At 52.8% G+C, this 16865-nt stretch overlaps 6 protein-coding genes across 6 annotated transcripts; 2 read left to right on the top strand and 4 right to left on the bottom strand.

Moving 5' to 3' along the window:
• Nucleotides 1–263: 263 nt before the first annotated feature.
• On the top strand, nt 264–4298 carry DSM5745_00210 (putative MATH and UCH domain protein; the record flags this gene model as incomplete). The annotated part of the gene is made up of 2 exons (XM_026742226.1): nt 264–624; nt 691–4298. 2 exons carry the CDS (start codon nt 264–266, stop codon nt 4296–4298), a joined length of 3969 nt encoding a protein of 1322 aa, XP_026608071.1.
• Nucleotides 4299–4815: 517 nt separating this feature from the next.
• DSM5745_00209 (rRNA (cytosine-C5-)-methyltransferase NOP2) lies at nt 4816–7191 on the bottom strand (the record flags this gene model as incomplete). Its single annotated transcript, XM_026742225.1, has 1 exon — nt 4816–7191. The coding sequence occupies one exon, from the start codon at nt 7189–7191 to the stop codon at nt 4816–4818; it is 2376 nt and encodes a 791-aa protein (XP_026608070.1).
• A 351-nt stretch (nt 7192–7542) lies between these two features.
• On the top strand, nt 7543–8365 carry DSM5745_00208 (uncharacterized protein; the record flags this gene model as incomplete). The annotated part of the gene is made up of 2 exons (XM_026742224.1): nt 7543–7650; nt 7739–8365. 2 exons carry the CDS (start codon nt 7543–7545, stop codon nt 8363–8365), a joined length of 735 nt encoding a protein of 244 aa, XP_026608069.1.
• A 554-nt stretch (nt 8366–8919) lies between these two features.
• DSM5745_00207 (cell differentiation and development protein Fsr1) lies at nt 8920–11568 on the bottom strand (the record flags this gene model as incomplete). Its single annotated transcript, XM_026742223.1, has 4 exons — nt 8920–9179; nt 9234–11069; nt 11128–11406; nt 11490–11568. The coding sequence occupies 4 exons, from the start codon at nt 11566–11568 to the stop codon at nt 8920–8922; spliced, it is 2454 nt and encodes an 817-aa protein (XP_026608068.1).
• Nucleotides 11569–12297: 729 nt separating this feature from the next.
• DSM5745_00206 (uncharacterized protein) lies at nt 12298–13413 on the bottom strand (the record flags this gene model as incomplete). The annotated part of the gene is made up of 2 exons (XM_026742222.1): nt 12298–12743; nt 12798–13413. 2 exons carry the CDS (start codon nt 13411–13413, stop codon nt 12298–12300), a joined length of 1062 nt encoding a protein of 353 aa, XP_026608067.1.
• A 2013-nt stretch (nt 13414–15426) lies between these two features.
• On the bottom strand, nt 15427–16784 carry DSM5745_00205 (uncharacterized protein; the record flags this gene model as incomplete). The annotated part of the gene is made up of 4 exons (XM_026742221.1): nt 15427–15446; nt 15504–16397; nt 16446–16700; nt 16754–16784. 4 exons carry the CDS (start codon nt 16782–16784, stop codon nt 15427–15429), a joined length of 1200 nt encoding a protein of 399 aa, XP_026608066.1.
• Nucleotides 16785–16865: the final 81 nt, after the last annotated feature.

The following is a 16865-nucleotide window of genomic DNA, read 5'->3' as shown; positions in this document are numbered from 1 at the left end:
CCGGCTGTTACCCCGTACAGATAAGCCTCTTATCGCGGCCTTGTGTTCCACCCGCTCAGCAGTCAGCTCTCTCTTTCTGCCTGCTTTTTGCTGCGCCTGCTGCCTTTTGAGTGACTCACTGTTGTTCTGCTTCATTATATTCTCTCGCGCCTTGCAAGTTCATTCTTCTGCGTTTGCAATTCCCTTCGTTCTCTTCTTCGTTTCGTCTACTGTCGTTGATCGTCTCCACTTCATACCCGCCGTTCGGCATACTTCTTGTCAACATGGACGGACAAGGTGCAGTTACTGTCGAGCAACTCCCTGTTCCGCTCCCTCTCGACAGCGATCCCCGTCCTTCAGACCCGGTCACCATCAACACAATAGTTCAAGAGTTATCTCCACTCCCTACAGATCCCCTCATTCTCGAATCACCGCCGCCGACGGAGCCAGAGCCTCAGCCTACACCTGAAGCCGAAGGTCCCCAAGAGGGTGAGGCTCAAGAACCGTCAGCCGAATCCGATTCGTCTGTTCCGACACAAGAAGAGGAGCATGCCTATTGGGCAGAAGAAGAGGAGGATACCTCAGCTCCTGATGATGCTGAACTAGCAGAGATTGAGACACAGGAGAACTACAATTCTCAAGATCGTGAGTTCTTTTTTTTATCGCTCTTACGATCCATGTTATCTGTCTAACCATCGTCGATTCTCGTAGACCAGTATTGGGAGAAGAATTTCCACCCCGCTCTCGACGACCCGGAATACCGTCCCGCAGAGAAGGCTCGCCTCACATGGAAGATTAAGGGTGTTCGGGGCACCAAGGAGAACCCTAACCGGGTCAAAATCATGCGTTCCCCTCCGGCATACATCGGGGGATACTGGTGGACGATCAAGTTCTTTCCTCGCGGCAACAACGTTAGCTCGTTGAGCGTCTACATTGAATGCTCATCCACCATGCCGAAGCCGGATGATACTTTTCCTGAGACGGAGTACAAGGTTCTCCGTGGCCCTGCAGACGTTGAGCTAGACGCCAGGAACACCGACCTAGACATCAAGTTCGATAAGACCCAGGACCCAGAAGCTTGGGCCGAGATGTTCAAGGGTAAATATCCAGCGGCGGCTGACCAAGCTGAGCCAGCAAAAGAGACTTGGAGAGTATCCGCACAGATTGGAGTCATTGTATACAATCCAGATGAGCCGCGCACCGCATGGATGCAGTCTTCCTGCCACCAATTCAACCCTCACAACCTGGATTGGGGGTGGACCAATTTCCACGGTCCATGGGACCAGATTCATCGGCGTCAGCGCCTCCAGCATCAGGCATTGCTTCGCAATGACACCTTAGCATTCGATGCGTACATTCGGATTTTTGAGGACCCCACTCGTTCACTTTGGTGGCACCCTAGTGACTCTGAGCCCACTTGGGACAGCCTTGGCTTGACCGGCTACCGGTCACTTGGTGATTCCGTCATCAACCATAGCGCAGATGTTGCTGGGCTAGCTACTTGGCTGCACATCGCTCCATTCTCCAGAATCATTGAGAGTGTGAATGTCCTGGAACACCTCACGAACTGTGATGTGAAGCCCAAGCCATTGTGCGACGCGCTGCAAAGGTTCCTCTGGCAGTTGCGTCGACGAGACCAGTCACTTCAGTACGTCGACACAGACACGATTACCACTACCTTGAGCAACCTGCATGAGAAGTCCAGTGACGTTTGCGAGTTCTGGGAACGCTTGCGCCGGTCTTTGGAGTTGGAGCTCGCAGGTACCCCGGCGGCAGAGCAGCTTGCACGGTTGTTCGACAGCCCTTCGCTGGCCTCCTTATCTCCGGATGTTTCAGAGACTCCTGTGCACACGATTCCGAAAGACTTCAATTCCCGTATTTGTGTGCCCGCGAACAAAGCTAAGACCACGAGCGAGGCCTTCAGTTTGTATCTCAGTGCTAAGCCAGGAAAATGGGTCCTACCACCGGTTCTGCACCTCGAGTTGGGTCGCCAGACACTGGATAAGGGTGCTCGTCAATGGCGTCTACTCTACAACCGAGTAGAACCGGATGAAGAAGTGGATTTGTCGCCATGGCTTCTGGACGGCCAGTGCGGAAACTATGTCCTTTACGGGTACATTGTCCACCGTGGCCGGCGCACTTCTGGCAAGTTCTTCAGTATCCTGCGTCCAGGCGGCCCTGGTACCAAATGGCTGGCGTTCGACGATGGTAGTGACAACCGAGTGGAATGCTTGACTCGGAAGACGGCTCTAGGGCCGCACCTTGGCTTGGAACCGGGCCAAACACCTGATCACAAGACGGGCCATGACATCGCGATCGCGGTCATGTATATCCGCAGTGATGTCGTCAAAGACTTCCTACCCGGTCCTCAAGGCCCATGGGAAGTTTCGGAAGACCTAAAGCAATATTACGAGACTGGTGATGTCGCCTCTTCCAAGAAGACTGATGGTGGAGCCGAGGCTAAGGATATCCAAGTTGAAGTCTATTCCCTGGAAAAGTATGATCAGCTTGACAGTCTTTTTGATTCATACGATCTCATGTCTCAAGCCAAGGCCGCAAACAATGTCATGTACATGACTGTGCCCCGCTCTACAAACCTCATCGATGTTCGCAAGAAGATTGGGCTTTGGGCTTCCACACGTGCAGGTGCCGAGATCAACCCGGAAAATGTTCGCCTCTGGCAGATTGGCCATGGGCGTGACAGTTCTGGGTCAACTGTATCCCTCAAACGTGTCTCTGATCTCACAGCTACCGTCGACCTGCCATTGAATCCCGTCCGTTATTGGATGCAAGTTGTGTCAGATGGAGACGCCAAATACTTTGCGATGAAAGATCCTGAGGCGCCAGTTGCGGTCAATTCCAAACCCGAAGAAGCTGTTGTTGAGCGTCCCGGTTCCGAGACCTCGGACGACGTGTCAATCGCTCCAGCTACTGAAGGTGCCGAGCCAAGCTCCTCCAGCAATGCAAGCCAGAACACTGTGGACGTAAGCTCAAATGAGACGGTCGCGGTTGCTGCGGAGCAGCCCGCAATCATTGAAACCACCGGCGATACGACAACGGTTGCGGTTGAATTGTCAGAGAGCGAGGCGTCAACCAACGCAGTTTCAGCAGATGTGGTTGCTGCGACGAACGAAGCAGCACCGTCGACTCTTGAGTCCAATCACGAGAACGTGGAGAACTCAAACTCAACGACCCAAGTTGCAGAGACTTCCCAGGTTAATACTGAAACAGTCGGAACGGCAACTAACGAGGTTACTTCTTCTGAGAATGATGCCGTGATCGCGGCTATTATCGCGGGTGACCTTGAACAGATGGATGAAGAAGCACAGCAAACCCATTCTGCTTCCGCCAGTCAAGAACAGGAGCCTGCTCAGTCATCTCCGCCTGAGGAGCAGACGACAGCGCCCGTGGAAGAACCTACGGAGGCTACAGTCAATACAGAAGATGCCACGCCTGCAGAGCGGGAGGCTGTCCTGCCAGTGGAGCACGTCTATTACTACATAAAGCTCTTCGACATTGAGTCGCAGTCGCTCCGCACCGTGGGATCGTTCTTCTCCCAGAAGGAGGAAACAATCAAGCCGGCTATCCGCAAGCATCTCGGTTGGCCAACGACCAAAGACTTCCAGGTCTGGCACCAGGTTGACGGCACTGTGGTTGACACCCTCGCCTCAGCGGAGACATTCGAAATCAATCCCGCTGACGGTGCCTGCTTCATCGTTGGTGACAAGCTTAATAAGGCAAAGCGCGCCGAATACAACGAGAAGGGCCTTTTCGCCAACCCCCAGCACCTAGTCAGCTACCTCTGGGCAGCATCCCGCAACCACCCCACGAAGGCCTTTACCGGCACAAAGACTGTCGACGCCACTTTCACATCTGAATTCTACAGCGGTGACTTTGTCAAGGGCTACTACCACGGCAAGGGCAAGCACATTTCGGATTCGGCTGCTTCCTACACGGGCGACTACATTCTTGGCAAACGCCACGGCCAGGGTCTTATGGAGTATCCAACCGGCGATACTTACGAAGGAGACTGGTTCGAGGACCAGTGCCACGGTCAGGGAACCTTCGTCGAGCGTAAGACCGGCAACAAGTACGTTGGCGGGTACAAGGATGGCAAGCGTCACGGCAAGGGCATCAGTTACTGGGAGGTTGCGGACGAGGAGAAGGACCTCTGCCAAATCTGCTTCGGCGAGGAGCAGGATGCTCTCTTTTACGACTGCGGTCATGTCTGTGCATGCGTTACGTGCGCGCGCCAGGTCGAAATCTGCCCCATCTGCCGGAAGAATATCCTTAACGTTGTCAAGATCTACCGCACATAAGCAAGCAGCTACTCCACCCGTCGATTCAAGGAGCGCAATCTTTGGTTGGCTTTTTCTAGATTGCTTATTTTTTTTTCCTTTTGTTTTTACTTTCTATCCATTCTCTTCCCCACGTTTCTGGTGTTCAGTCGTTTTTGGGTTTTTGGAGAAACATGGCATACCCTGGAAGTTATATCATACACTACACATCTTGTCATCATGCCATTTTCGGCGATGATAAAAATACACCGTCTAGTTCCTATCCATCGTTGATATGAGTATATTAGACCGATGTTTTTGAACTATGATTTTTTAAATCATATCAACTCCAACGTTTAGTACTTCAGATACACGATAAACGATACGCAATATGTCATAGCTAGGCGCCTCGTCAGATGGAAGTAAGCCCTCCGTGGATTTCACAATGTACTAAAGAAACTGACAGATGTTGGAAATATGCTTTTTTTCGACCATGCTAAAGAACCGTAAACAAGCACATTATTTATACGAATGTAAATAGGTATAAACGCCCTTCCCTTTATTTGCTTCCCTTACCCTTAACTTTCCCTTGTCCCTTGCTCTTCTTCGTCTTCTCCTTCCCAGGGCTATCAGACGTCTTCGTAGTCTTAACCTTAGTCTGCTTCTTCTCCTGCTCTTGGTTAGAGGGCGGGGTGGAAGAAGGGGCTAGATCTACTTGTTGAGTCTTCGTAGTGGGCTTCTTCTTCTCCTTCTTTTCCTTCTTCTTCTCGGAGTCGGCCTGCTTCTCCTGTTGCTCGGGCTTAAGCTCGGACTTTTCAGCCGGTGAGTCCTCGGATTTCTTGGTCTTCTTCGGCGTTGACTCGGACTCCGAATCTGTCTTTGGTGCCGCAGTCTTCTTGGGCTTGTTTAGCACACCCTTAGGGTTGAGACCCTTGCGACGGAGACGGTTGCGCTCAGCGCGCAGGATGCGCTCCTTGTCTTCTTCGTCGTTCTCGTCAAAGGGACCGAATCCCTCGCCAGGAGTGGTGCCGTCTTCCTCGGTGATGGGTGTCTTGTCGACGACTTCATCGTCGCTTGTGGCCGGGGTTGTCGACTTGGCTCTGCTGGCGGTGCCGTTGGTAGCGGCGCTGGCGTCCTTCTCACCAGCCTTCTGGGTGGGCGAGGGACCAGTCTTCTTGAGCTTGCAGACGAAGAAACCGTCGACGTTCTCGCGGTGCGGGAAGTAGCGTCTTGTCATGGTCATCTTTGCATCGAAGTGCTTGCCCATGTAGTGGGTGAAACCGGGGGTACCGAAGTCGCCGAGACCGGTCTCGACGAGCTTGACGTTGGGTCGCTTCTTCAGGACGTATTGGACTACGGCTTCATTTTCTTCGACTGTCACACTGCAAGTGGAGTAGACGATGTAGCCGCCGGTCTTGGAGGCGTGGTTGACGGAGTCGATGGCGGCGAGGAGAAGCTGGCGCTGCATGTGTGGGATGGCGAGGAAGTCGCGCTCGTTCTTGTTGGTCTTGACGCTGGGATCCTTGGCGATAACGCCAGTACCTGTGCAAGGGGCATCGAGGAGGACGCGGTCAAAGCCACCCATGGCCTTGGGGAATGCGGTACGGGCGTCGAGGTTGGTGACGATGGTGTTCTTGCAGCCGAGACGGTGGATGTTACCGATCAGACCCTTTGCACGGGGCTTGCTGGCATCGTTGGCGATGACGCAGCCAGTGTTGCGCATCAGGGCGGATATGTATGTGGTCTTACCACCGGGGGCGGAAGCCATATCGAGAACACGTTCGTTCTCTTGAGGGGCGAGAGCCATAACGGGGAGGAAGGAGGATGCGGCTTGGAGAATGTAGTGACCTGCGAGGTATTCCGGGGTAGCACCGAGGGGAACGGCGGACTCGAAGACCTGCAAACCGACCTTGGACCATTTTCCGACAGGCTCGAGAACGACACCACGGTTGATCAGCGCCTGGGCGAGAGATCGTCGGTTGGTGCGAAGGGTGTTGGTACGGATGACGACAGGACGGGGAGTTTCGTTGGCTTCGAAGAAGGCGAAGGCCTCCATTGGGGTGAAGAGGTTGAAGAGCTTTTCGGCGAGGAATGGGGTGTATCCGTAGTAAGTGCAGATGTCGTTGAGGAGGAGCTGAGTATAATCGGCGCGGGACTTGCCAGGCTTACCGAGCGTCTTCATGTCGCCCAAGATGCGAATCGTCTCTGTGATCCTTGTGCGGAGCAACTGGAGGTTAGGAGCCAGTCCCTCTCCCTCTGCACCCTCGAAAACGTCCGTACTGTCACCAGCAATGTTCGTCTGCATCGCAGCTTCCTGCATCTCGAGATCAGCCTCCTCTTCTTCCTGCTGCCTTTGCTCGTCCAACTTTCGGGATAGACCCTCGATGTTAGCCGCCGTCAGCTTCTCCTCCGCATCTGAAAGGTCCTCATCATCCGAGAACATTGTTTGCCGTGGGTGATCATCGTCATCTGAGTCGACCACAGAATCTGAGTCGTCGTCACTGCCAAACCCAAACTCGCCCTCTCCCTGACTATCCATAGAGCCATCACTAACTCCATCCAGATCCTCAAACTCATCCTCATCCATCTCTTCAGCATCGCCAATGTCCGACATATCCTCGTCCTCCCACTCGTCCTCCGATTCGGGTTCTGGCTCCGGCTGCTTCTTGGGCTTCTTATCCTTCTTAGCGGGTGCAACGGCAACAGCAGCCTTCTTCTCCTTCCCATTGGCAACTCCATTGGCCTTGTCCTTCTTGGTCTTGACCGGAACTTCCTTCACGGCGTCTTCCTCATCGGTGCGTCTTCGCTTCTTTCCCGCTTCCGCCTTTGATTGCGCAGGTGTGTCGTCGGTCTTGCGTTTCTTAAGCATCGTGATTTTCGACTCATCCAGCGGGGCCGGAGGGCCCTGCTTCTTCATGCGGCGACCTTTACCCATTGTGAAAAGTAATGCGTCGTGAGACAAGAGTTATGTTTTGGCCTTCTCAGCTGGGAGAAATTTCAACTTTTTTCTTTTTTCTGCGGCCGAACAGGCGGTAGTCCCTGGCAGAAAGATTAGTCCGAGGCGGTGTAATGTATCAGGTCCACAGCTTGCTGCCTGAGCTCTGAGGCCGCAACGCAAGCAGACCCGCCGAGCTTCATCGCCGCCTAATTGGGTAATTCTGATGTCTTGAGCAACGATTGTATCACTCCGTCGTCCTGCCCTGCCATTGCACTTCTTTCCCACGCAATACCACTCAAGCAACTCCTTGCATCTGTATACGGGTCTCTCAAGGCTAGCATAGCCACAATGTCGGAACTCGCATTCACCAAACTCTTCGTCTCAGCGCTCGACTCCCGTCCCATCAAGCTCCGCCCTGACTATGTCCACGACCAAGGACAGACCCCTCGGGGCCCTGTACGTCCCCCGCCGCTCAACATCAACTCTCAAGGCACAAGCTTAGAAGCAGTTTTAAAAGAGGTCATGCGCTAACCATTCCAAACAGTACACCCTTCCCCGCCTCCAACCCCCGCGCCCCTCCATGCCAAAGAAGAGCTCCGCATCGAAGAGCGCAAATCCAGGCTCCTCAAAATCCATCACGGTCACGCTTAAATCTGCGCGCAATCCCGCGCTAGAATTCTCACTCTCCAACACCCCACTCGCCACAACGACCGTCTCGGACTTGAAAGACGCCGTTCGCGAACGCATCCTCGAGACCACCACCGAAGCCGACAACAAGGTGCCCCTGGAGAAGATCAAGATCCTGTACAAGAAAAAGCCTGTTACGGGGACTGGAAAGACGGTTGCGGAGATTGTAGGCGATGCTGGCGATCAGGAGCTGCTGGCTGGTGGGAAGGACGTCGAGTTCGGTGTTATGGTTATGGGAGGCGCGAGAGTTGCTGAGGGTCAGAGTCAGGTACAGGGTGGTGAGGCTGAGAAGGTACCCGAGGAGACTACTGGGGTTGGAGAGACCACCGTGAAGGCTGCGGTTGGGCCGAGTGGTGAGGCTGTGTTGGAGATGGATGCGTTCTGGGATGATTTGCAGGGGTATCTGGCGCAGAGGCTTAAGGATGAGGATGTTGCGAAGAAGATGAGGGGTGTGTTTAAGGAGGCTTGGACTGCTAGTCGGTAATTCTTTTTTTTTTTTCTCTAGTTGTGATACCTGAATTTCATGGTGATTCTATGAGCTTGTTTGAGATATATATAACCCGAGTCCATGATGTCTATCTATATTTGCACCGAGATATCATACCTAATAGACGTGGAAAAGCAGAGGATATATTTCCAGAGGAGAAATCAAACGTCAAAAAGGTAATATAGTAACATACATCCCCTGATCATATTTCACATGGACCAGTATCTCTTGTAAGCGGAAATAAAAATAACAGGACATCTTGGTATACGTGGCTCGGTTCGACATTGAAAATGTGAAACGAGCAGTACAAAAGAAAAAGAAAAAATAAAGAAAAAAAAAAAAAACAAGCTATAAGGACATGAGGGTAGAAAGGAACATATGCCAGGTAAGTAGGTAGGTAGGTAACTTGACACCGTTACAAATGCTCGGGAATCTGGCCAATCGCTCAATCATTCATGAGTCCAAAAGAACATGGCGTGAGAAAAGTTATCAGTCAATCAGCAGGACATGTTAAAACACAAATCATACATCAGGCCACATCCACTGCGTTATCATCTAGAGAACACCTTGACGACTCCGTCGCCGCCGCCGCCAACGACCCATCGGCCATCGCGACTCCAGACGACAGAGCAGACCCCTTCACCGCGCATAAGTCGGTGACTTGTGATTTCTTGAGTGCAGCTTCGCTTTTCGAGGTTCCAGAACCGCAGGCTGGCGTCGTGGCCGGCAGACACGAGCTCGCGGCCATCGGGAGAGAGTGAGAGGGAGGCGATGGCAGAGGGATGTGCTAGCATGGTGTAGGTGCATTGTCCTATGGATGATTAGTTAGCTGGGCTGGGTGGATCGGAAGGTAAGGAGTACGTACCACTGTTGGCATCAAAGAAGCGAATATACCTGTCCTCGTAGCCACTGATGACAACGCCTTCCACGCCACTTGATCCAGTGGCGCCGTGGACTACCTCTTCATCCGCCAACGTCCGGCTAGGATCAAGACCGGCCGACCCGTCGAAGCCTATAGTGGTCGCAACAACTGAGTTGACGCCTGTTGATCGTGTTCCATCGTATGTCTCTAGGCTGGCCATGCCCACGATCTCTTCACCGGTTCTCGTGTCGTACACGAGGATCGAAGCGTCTGTATAAGACACCACGAAGTTGATACCAGCGAGCGATAGTGGGCTGATACACGTCGGTGAAGGTGATTCCGTTCGGACAATCTGCCGAACCATGGTGTAGTGGAACGGCGTTGTCGTTGCTGTGCTAGGCTGCGGGGAGGAGGGAAAGTTTGACCCCGAGGAAATCGAATTGGCCCGCCGGCTGCCGCCAGCACGTCGATTCCCAGCTTGTGGTGAAGAGAGCTGGGGCGGGCCGCTGACGGCCCATATGATTATCCTACCATCTGCGGCGCCCGATGCAAGAATGACACGGTCCGGCCCGCCATAATGACTTGACTGATCGCCGAATATAGACCCGGCCGTCCCAGGGAGGACACATAGACCCCAGACCGCATCAGAATGGCCATCCAGAGTGGCCTTAGGATCGACCCTGCCCCTTTCCCAGACTCGTACACTAGCATCCTGTCCACCAGAGAATACCCAGCCGTCCCCGATCGTGCGGCCGCCTTGCGAAAAGTTCTGGGATGGAGAGCATGCAGCTAGAGCTGTCACAGCTCCAACGTGTCCACGGTGCGTGAAATAGCTCGCGATATCCAAGTCGCTACCGGAACTGGCTGCATGGCCATAGGCTCCGAAACTCGCTGGAATAAACCATCGCTTGATCGTTCCATCATCACTGCAAGTACATATCTCAGGTTCCGATGGGCTTCCACCGCCAGTAAAAATCACAGCCCGGACAACATCCAAGTGCCCTCGTAGGGCGAATCGAACTTTAAATGTGGTATCTTGCTTCGGACTTGCTCCAGTGCCGAGATCAACTGATCCCTCGCTCTTTCGCCGAGCACCAGAGCTTTTCCTCCGATGAGATAGTGATCCAGACCTGGCGGGAGACTTCTGTCGGGCAAAATTCGCGTTCGGAAATGCATCAACGTCTGGTCGATGGGGTATCGGCTCGGGCGGGGCGACTTGCTCAGTTGAATCATCGAAATTCCAACCATCAGTATCACCAGAAGTTTCTTCGGTTTGCTGGGATCGTGACGCATCCTCGGCTGAAGCTTGAGACCCGTAGCTATCGTATACCTGTCTTTCTGAGCTTCCACGCTCCCGAAGGGAATTGTCCAGAGCCTGCCTGCTGTCCTCAAGACCTGTCATCGGGAGTTGCTGTTGCTCCATAGCCCGCCTATCGACAACATCCCTCGAGGTGGCCGGAAGACTGTACTGGCTAGGGGCGCGGGACAGGCTCATGTTGTCAGGGTAGTGCCGAACAATAGGCTGATGATTCTGCATAGGAACTTCCCGTGCCATCATATTACTCGCCTGTTGCTTTTGTCGTTGCTGCATGATGTACGCGTACGCTTCTTCTAGACTTTGCTGAGACAGCTGCTGGTTACCGTAAACATGGTTCGAGAGCTCGAGGTCGCCGAGGTCGGGAGGTGGATGCGCGGAGGGAATGACATGGTACGCAATTTCCTGCGAACATTTGGATAGGTATAACCGTGACTTGTCGCGTTCCGTCTCCTGGCGGTATTCTGGTTGGGTTTCAGCGTTGGGGTCTAGATCTCCGAGAGGGTCGAATTTCGGCCGTTGGGCTGGAAAGAAACAATCGTTAGAACCACCAACAAGCACAATCAAGATAGTGAATGTTACATTTCAGGGAGTTTATACTCTCTCGGGCAATCTCCTTGGGATCCCGGAGATCCTCCACAGCCTCATTGTTGGTGAGCTTTCGGACTTTCTCGCGCTCCTTCTTCAATGCAGCTTCAAGCAGTCGGACATGCTTTCCCAGGGACTCATGCAACCGCTTGCTGGTTCGGACATCGCCCTCAAGTTTCCCTATCCGAGACTTCATCTCCGCGCGCTCGATTTCCCAGGCGTTGCGGTCTCGCTCGTGTCGGTGCCATTCCGTCTGGAGGAAGCGCATTACACCTAGGCAGCAATGACATTAGTATAATCAATTGAGCCGATAAATGAGAACAGCAACGGCGCTGTCCTTTGCGCGAAAAACGTACCTTGTAATGTGTACTCCGTCCCCTGAGGGCCCCCGTTCGCATCACCGCCAGGACCGACGAACCCTCCACCCCCAGACATGGCGGAGGGAGATTGCCAAGACATACAATACAGAGGGGGAGCGACAAAATGCAATTAAGTTGAAGCAATAAAGGTGGTCTCGCTCCTAATTTTCGAGAGCGTGGGTTGTTTGAGTGGACGGTGCGGGAACTGGTATTGCGGTAAGTGTTGTTGTGAGCTGGAGCCAACAGCTCACAGCAGACGGCAGGGAACAACGTTCCAAGCCGTGCCAGCACCGGTAAACAGTCAGGGATAGCGATAGGACAGAAGAGCGGAGGTCCTGCTCAGAGAAAGAAGAGCAGAAGTCAAGCTGTGCGTCGAAGCCGGGATGGACACAGAACCGGAGCGCGTCTGGAGTCTCCTCGCAGCAAAGTAACCGCCGGCGTTGGTCTCTTGTTGGCTCCCGTAGCCGCCCACGCGATGGTTACCGCCTTTGGCGCTGAGTTGTCTGGGTTTCTAGCCAGGGGTTGCTTATCTGTCTAGACTCTAATGCGGCGAGAGAGCATTAAGAGATTCAATGCTGTTGGAACGTGGTATTGTCCACCTCAGTGGTGAAGTTCATGCGGGCTGCCCGCGTCCACCAATCACCGGCACCGTCGATGCTACCGTCTACCGTTGGAAACGTGTCTCATTTTCGCGCCTACCAAGAAATCTGGGGTTGACCATGTGCCTGTCATTGTGCATTGTTCTGAGGATGGTCCATATCATGGCTTGATCATTTCATAGTTCATAGATTCTATATCACAGTGTCTACAAATCCGGACTTTCTTCACAAACATCATCTTCGCCATGTCTTTCTTGTCCGTATAGTACTTCGCATACTCCCCCCACAGGAACGTCCAGGACAGCGTCCGTCCCTTCACTCCAAATCTCCCTCCAATTGACTTTGCGGTTTTGCGGCCCCATAATCTGGAATGAGGTAGCTCCAGGCCGCATTTTTGCAGCACCGCCTGGCCGCCGTCTGCCCTTTCCGTCGATGACCGCGATATTGGCCACTTCGTCCACGATATTTTCCACGCTATTCATCGGTAGGGTAAGGTATCCGGTGTTGTAAGATGCCAAGGCGACGTAGAGATAGATGATCGACATAACTAGCCAGGAAGGGAAAGCCAATGACCACCATCGATTCGGATAATAGTATATTCCAAGCTGATGTAAGAAAGGCGAGGGGAGGTAAGACCACAGAATGTAGATCACTGCAGCTTGAATTAGTATTGTATGCGATTATGTTTCGACATTTCTTCACTCACGGAATGCCAATGAGGATGCGAGGTAGAGAACAAAGCCATAATATTCGTAGGTCGGAACCTTGGGGCTCGCCCTAGGAACAGTTGTTGCCCTCCGCGCCGACTTCGCAACAGCTGCTTCAGTGTCATTTGGCGTTTCAACGTCGGAGCTGTCGGGAGTGGTCGGTCGTGAAGTAGTAGTAGAAAAAGGGGGCCGAAGGAGAGACGTCAGTGAAGGAGACGGTGGTAAAGGTGTGGGAGGTCGATTGTAGAAGGGAGGCGCAAAAGCGTTAGGCCCGTGGAGAGAACTGGCCGACTGCCGGAAAGGGTGGTGCATCGCAATGCCATCTTCTGGCGATTGGTCATCGTTCGAGTCTGTCGAGGCATCTGAGAAAGATTGGTCTTCCAGAGAGTAGTGCGAATGAAAGTCCACGTCGTCTTCCACTTCAGGATCGGGGTGCGAGGAAGCTAGGTCCTGATCATCTTGCGGGTAGCTATCGTCCGGGGTATCTCCATGTGTTTCGAGTTCGTCGGGCGGTAGAGGGGGGAACGGCTGTTTCTGTTCGAAAGAAGACAAGACCGGAGTGTCGGAGTCATCTTGGGTGTATAGTTCTCCCTTCTGCTCTCTCAGAAGGGACATCTTCTGCTGAGAGACCCCGAGGTGGAAGGGTGTTCGCCATGAGGAGCTGTATCCAAGCTCAAAGGCCGCGACTGGAGCGCCAGGGGAGTTTCCGCTTGTGGCTCCCTTTTTAAGTACTGCCGGACATTACCGCCTTTGGTGCCTCCACTTGCTGTGTCCAAGAGCTTTCTCTCACCATCAACTTAGTTGTCTGTGGTTTGATATCCTTATGCGCAGTGCCAGTCATTGGATCGCTTGGATATGCTCCTTTGTCTCCAGTCCGAAACAGCTCGAGGACGTTTGCGCCACCTGAAAGTATCGGTTCCGTTGCAGAAGATGCAGAAAGAAATTTCACCTGATGATGCTCAAGATATCTTTATGGAGTACTATTCCTTGTGGTCTGCTTCCAATGAACCTCTTGTTGCGGTATCACCGTCTCAGCGACTATGTCCCAAGCCCATGCATGTCGGTCTTGAATCCACAACGCGGGCTGGCGTTTGTACAACTCGGACGCTATGAAATATGAATACGGTGATGCATTGCGGGTTCGCAAAAGAAAACTGCCCAGACGGCGAATCATTCCCACGGAGGGATCTTGTGGATCTGTGACCAACATGAGAGTTGCATCAGCCTGCCTGAATACGGAGCAATAATATGCTGGGAGGTAGTTGAATCACAGTCCATGCGCAAACAAAGCGGGTTGGTTATAGTTCCTCAAGGAACCCGCTCGTAGACTTCTACTGGCTTAAGAGGACGATCAGTATTGGAAAACTGGACTTATGTATTCATCAAGGCCGCCAACACACTTACAATGTGACTCAGTCGTGGTGCAGCTTGCAGAGTGTTTTGGGGTGCAGAATATTAAGGTTGGGATCCATGCACCAGTTCAGGTTCTCTTTTCCGAGCCACCTGAGCAATCCATCCAACCATCGTCCCAGCATATCTCCCATAAGCTCGCCAGGCATCATTTCCATCATTGACCGCTCCAGCCCCTCTCAGTTCATGCATGATACGGATATCTGTTCCTCTTTACTCCGTACGCGAACCCCTCATGACACATCCTTGTCAGCCTAGTATGCCAGGATACCTTCACCCTTGCTTTCGATTGGAACCGATGTTTTCGACTGCGGGAATAAGCAAGTTGGGCTCTCTGCAAATCTTGAGTTCGTTCCTGTTCAAGCCTGGGGTCCTAACAAGATGCTAATCTTTAGAAGAGCGGAGACTGAGCGTCCGATAGAAAACTGATCTGGCAGTATGCTGCCAGCACCATCACACTCACAGTCGTATTGCTCCTTTCGGGATACCGTCTACATTACCGTACAAGGAAGGCGGGGACTTTGCTGCAAGTTTGCAAGGTTTTCTAGCTTGTACTACCACACTCTGGATTGTGTATTCCAGTCGACGTTTGAGTCTGTGCATTCCAACATGTGGTAGAGGAGTCGAACTGGAGCCCACGAACCCACCCTAGATCGGCAGTTACCGTCGGGCCCTTTGAGTCAATCGATAAGTACGGAGTAGACAGGTCCAGATCGCTGAGGTGATAGCCGCTAGTAAGCCCTAGCTGCAGATTCCTGCCGCAAAGTTCCCTCTCCCGGCAAGGCTGGCAGCCATGGATCCTGTCCAAATCGTACTATTGACAACCCGGTATCAATGCCCCTGATTATGCTGCCAATTACAAACTCGCAAACACGAACCTAGGGCGCTGTCTGTGGTGCAGGACCTTCTCTGTCGAATCAAAGAGCAGAAACTCCCCTCTCATCAGCACAGGCATTGCTTCAAAACTTTTCCTACATTGAGTTCGGCTCGTTGGCCAATGAAATTCTTCCTTGACCCTGCTTGCCGCATACTTCAACCTTCGTGCGCTATTGATCGTCTGGCGCGGATGACAGCTCTACCGAGCAGCACGCCATCATGCGGTGTGCGAGATTACGATGGCGCGTAAAAATTTGCGATCATATGAAGTAGCTGGCTGAAACCATTTTGGCATTCCGAGGTATACTGAGATCGTGATAAGAAGTAGAGGAGGCATATCGTTTAGGAGAGCAGGTCGGCAACTGAGAATTTGTTAGTCGGATGATCCAAGAAAGTCTGACAATAGGTGTTCGGCTTACCATTCATGGGCATCTCATCGATTTGTGTGGAATAGTATAGTTCGATATCACGCAGAATGCGCACGTCATCGCTCGTGACAAAGTTAATCGCGACACCCTTGCGGCCAAATCGACCACTTCGACCGATACGGTGGATGTAGTTTTCACGGTTTGTTGGGAGGTCGTAGTTAATGACAAGCGAGACTTGCTGAACGTCGATACCACGGGCCCAGACATCGGTGGAGATCAGCACTCGAGAGTTACCCTGGCGGAAATCTTGCATAATACTGTCTCGTTCCTTTTGGGGCATCTCTCCGTGCATGCTTGATACTGTGAAGTTGGCCTCGCGCATTTTGTCGGTGAGCCAGTCGACCTTTCGGCGGGTGTTGCAGAAGATGACGGCTTGTGTGATGGTGAGGGTATCGTAAAGGTCGCATAGGGTATCGAACTTCCACTCTTCCTTTTCGACGGCGATGAAGTATTGCTTGATGCCTTCTAGTGTCAATTCGTCACGCTTGACGAGAACGCGGACGGGGTCGGTCATGAACTTGGTCGTCATGTCGAGCACATCGTACGGGAGGGTAGCGGATACGACAACCACCTGCGTGGCTGGCGGGAGGTAACGGTAGACGTCATAGATCTGTTCACGAAATCCGCGGTTGAGGAGTTCGTCTGCTTCATCAAGAACCAGCATCTTGATGTGGCGCGTGCGCAGGTGGCGTCTCCGGATCATATCCGCGACACGACCGGGTGTACCTGAGACAACATGCTGGCCGTAGTCGAGCTTGCGGATGTCTTCACCAATATTTGTGCCTCCGATACATGCGTGGCACTGAACGTTCATGTAGTCGCCTAGGGCCATGATAACAGACTGGATCTGGGTCGCAAGTTCGCGGGTGGGGGAGAGGACAAGCGCTGCAGTAGGTTAGATTGGGAGCGCGGCGGTGTCTTTGACCGGCATACCTTGAGTTTCGCGAACGACTGTATCGATGACTTGCAGGGCACTGATCGAGAAAGTAGCCGTTTTACCGGTACCGGACTGCGCCTGAGCGATTGTGTCGCGACCCTTGCAAATTTGGACGATAGCGCGAGACTGAACGGCTGAGGGCGATTCGTATCCGTACGCGTAAATACCACGGAGAAGGCTTTCCTTCAGGTGCATATCCTCGAAGGTGGGAGCAACGGTGACCTCCCTGGAGGTGTTAAACTCCATCTTGTCTAAAGTTTGCGCCGTTAGCATTCGCGCATCATGCTTACAGTCATTAACGTACCATCCGCTCGTCGATCGATTCCGTCGGCCATTTTGGTTATTGAATCTGAGTACTGAAAGGTTCAGTGAACAGGACTGTTTGTTGGTCGAGATTGAGCCTCGAGGCCTTTGGC

The sequence above is a fragment of the Aspergillus mulundensis genome (assembly GCF_003369625.1).
Source record: "Aspergillus mulundensis strain DSM 5745 chromosome Unknown scaffold_0, whole genome shotgun sequence".
NCBI lineage: Eukaryota > Fungi > Ascomycota > Eurotiomycetes > Eurotiales > Aspergillaceae > Aspergillus > Aspergillus mulundensis.
Note: the sequence above shows the minus strand (reverse complement) of the source record. Positions and strands in the feature narration are given on the sequence as shown.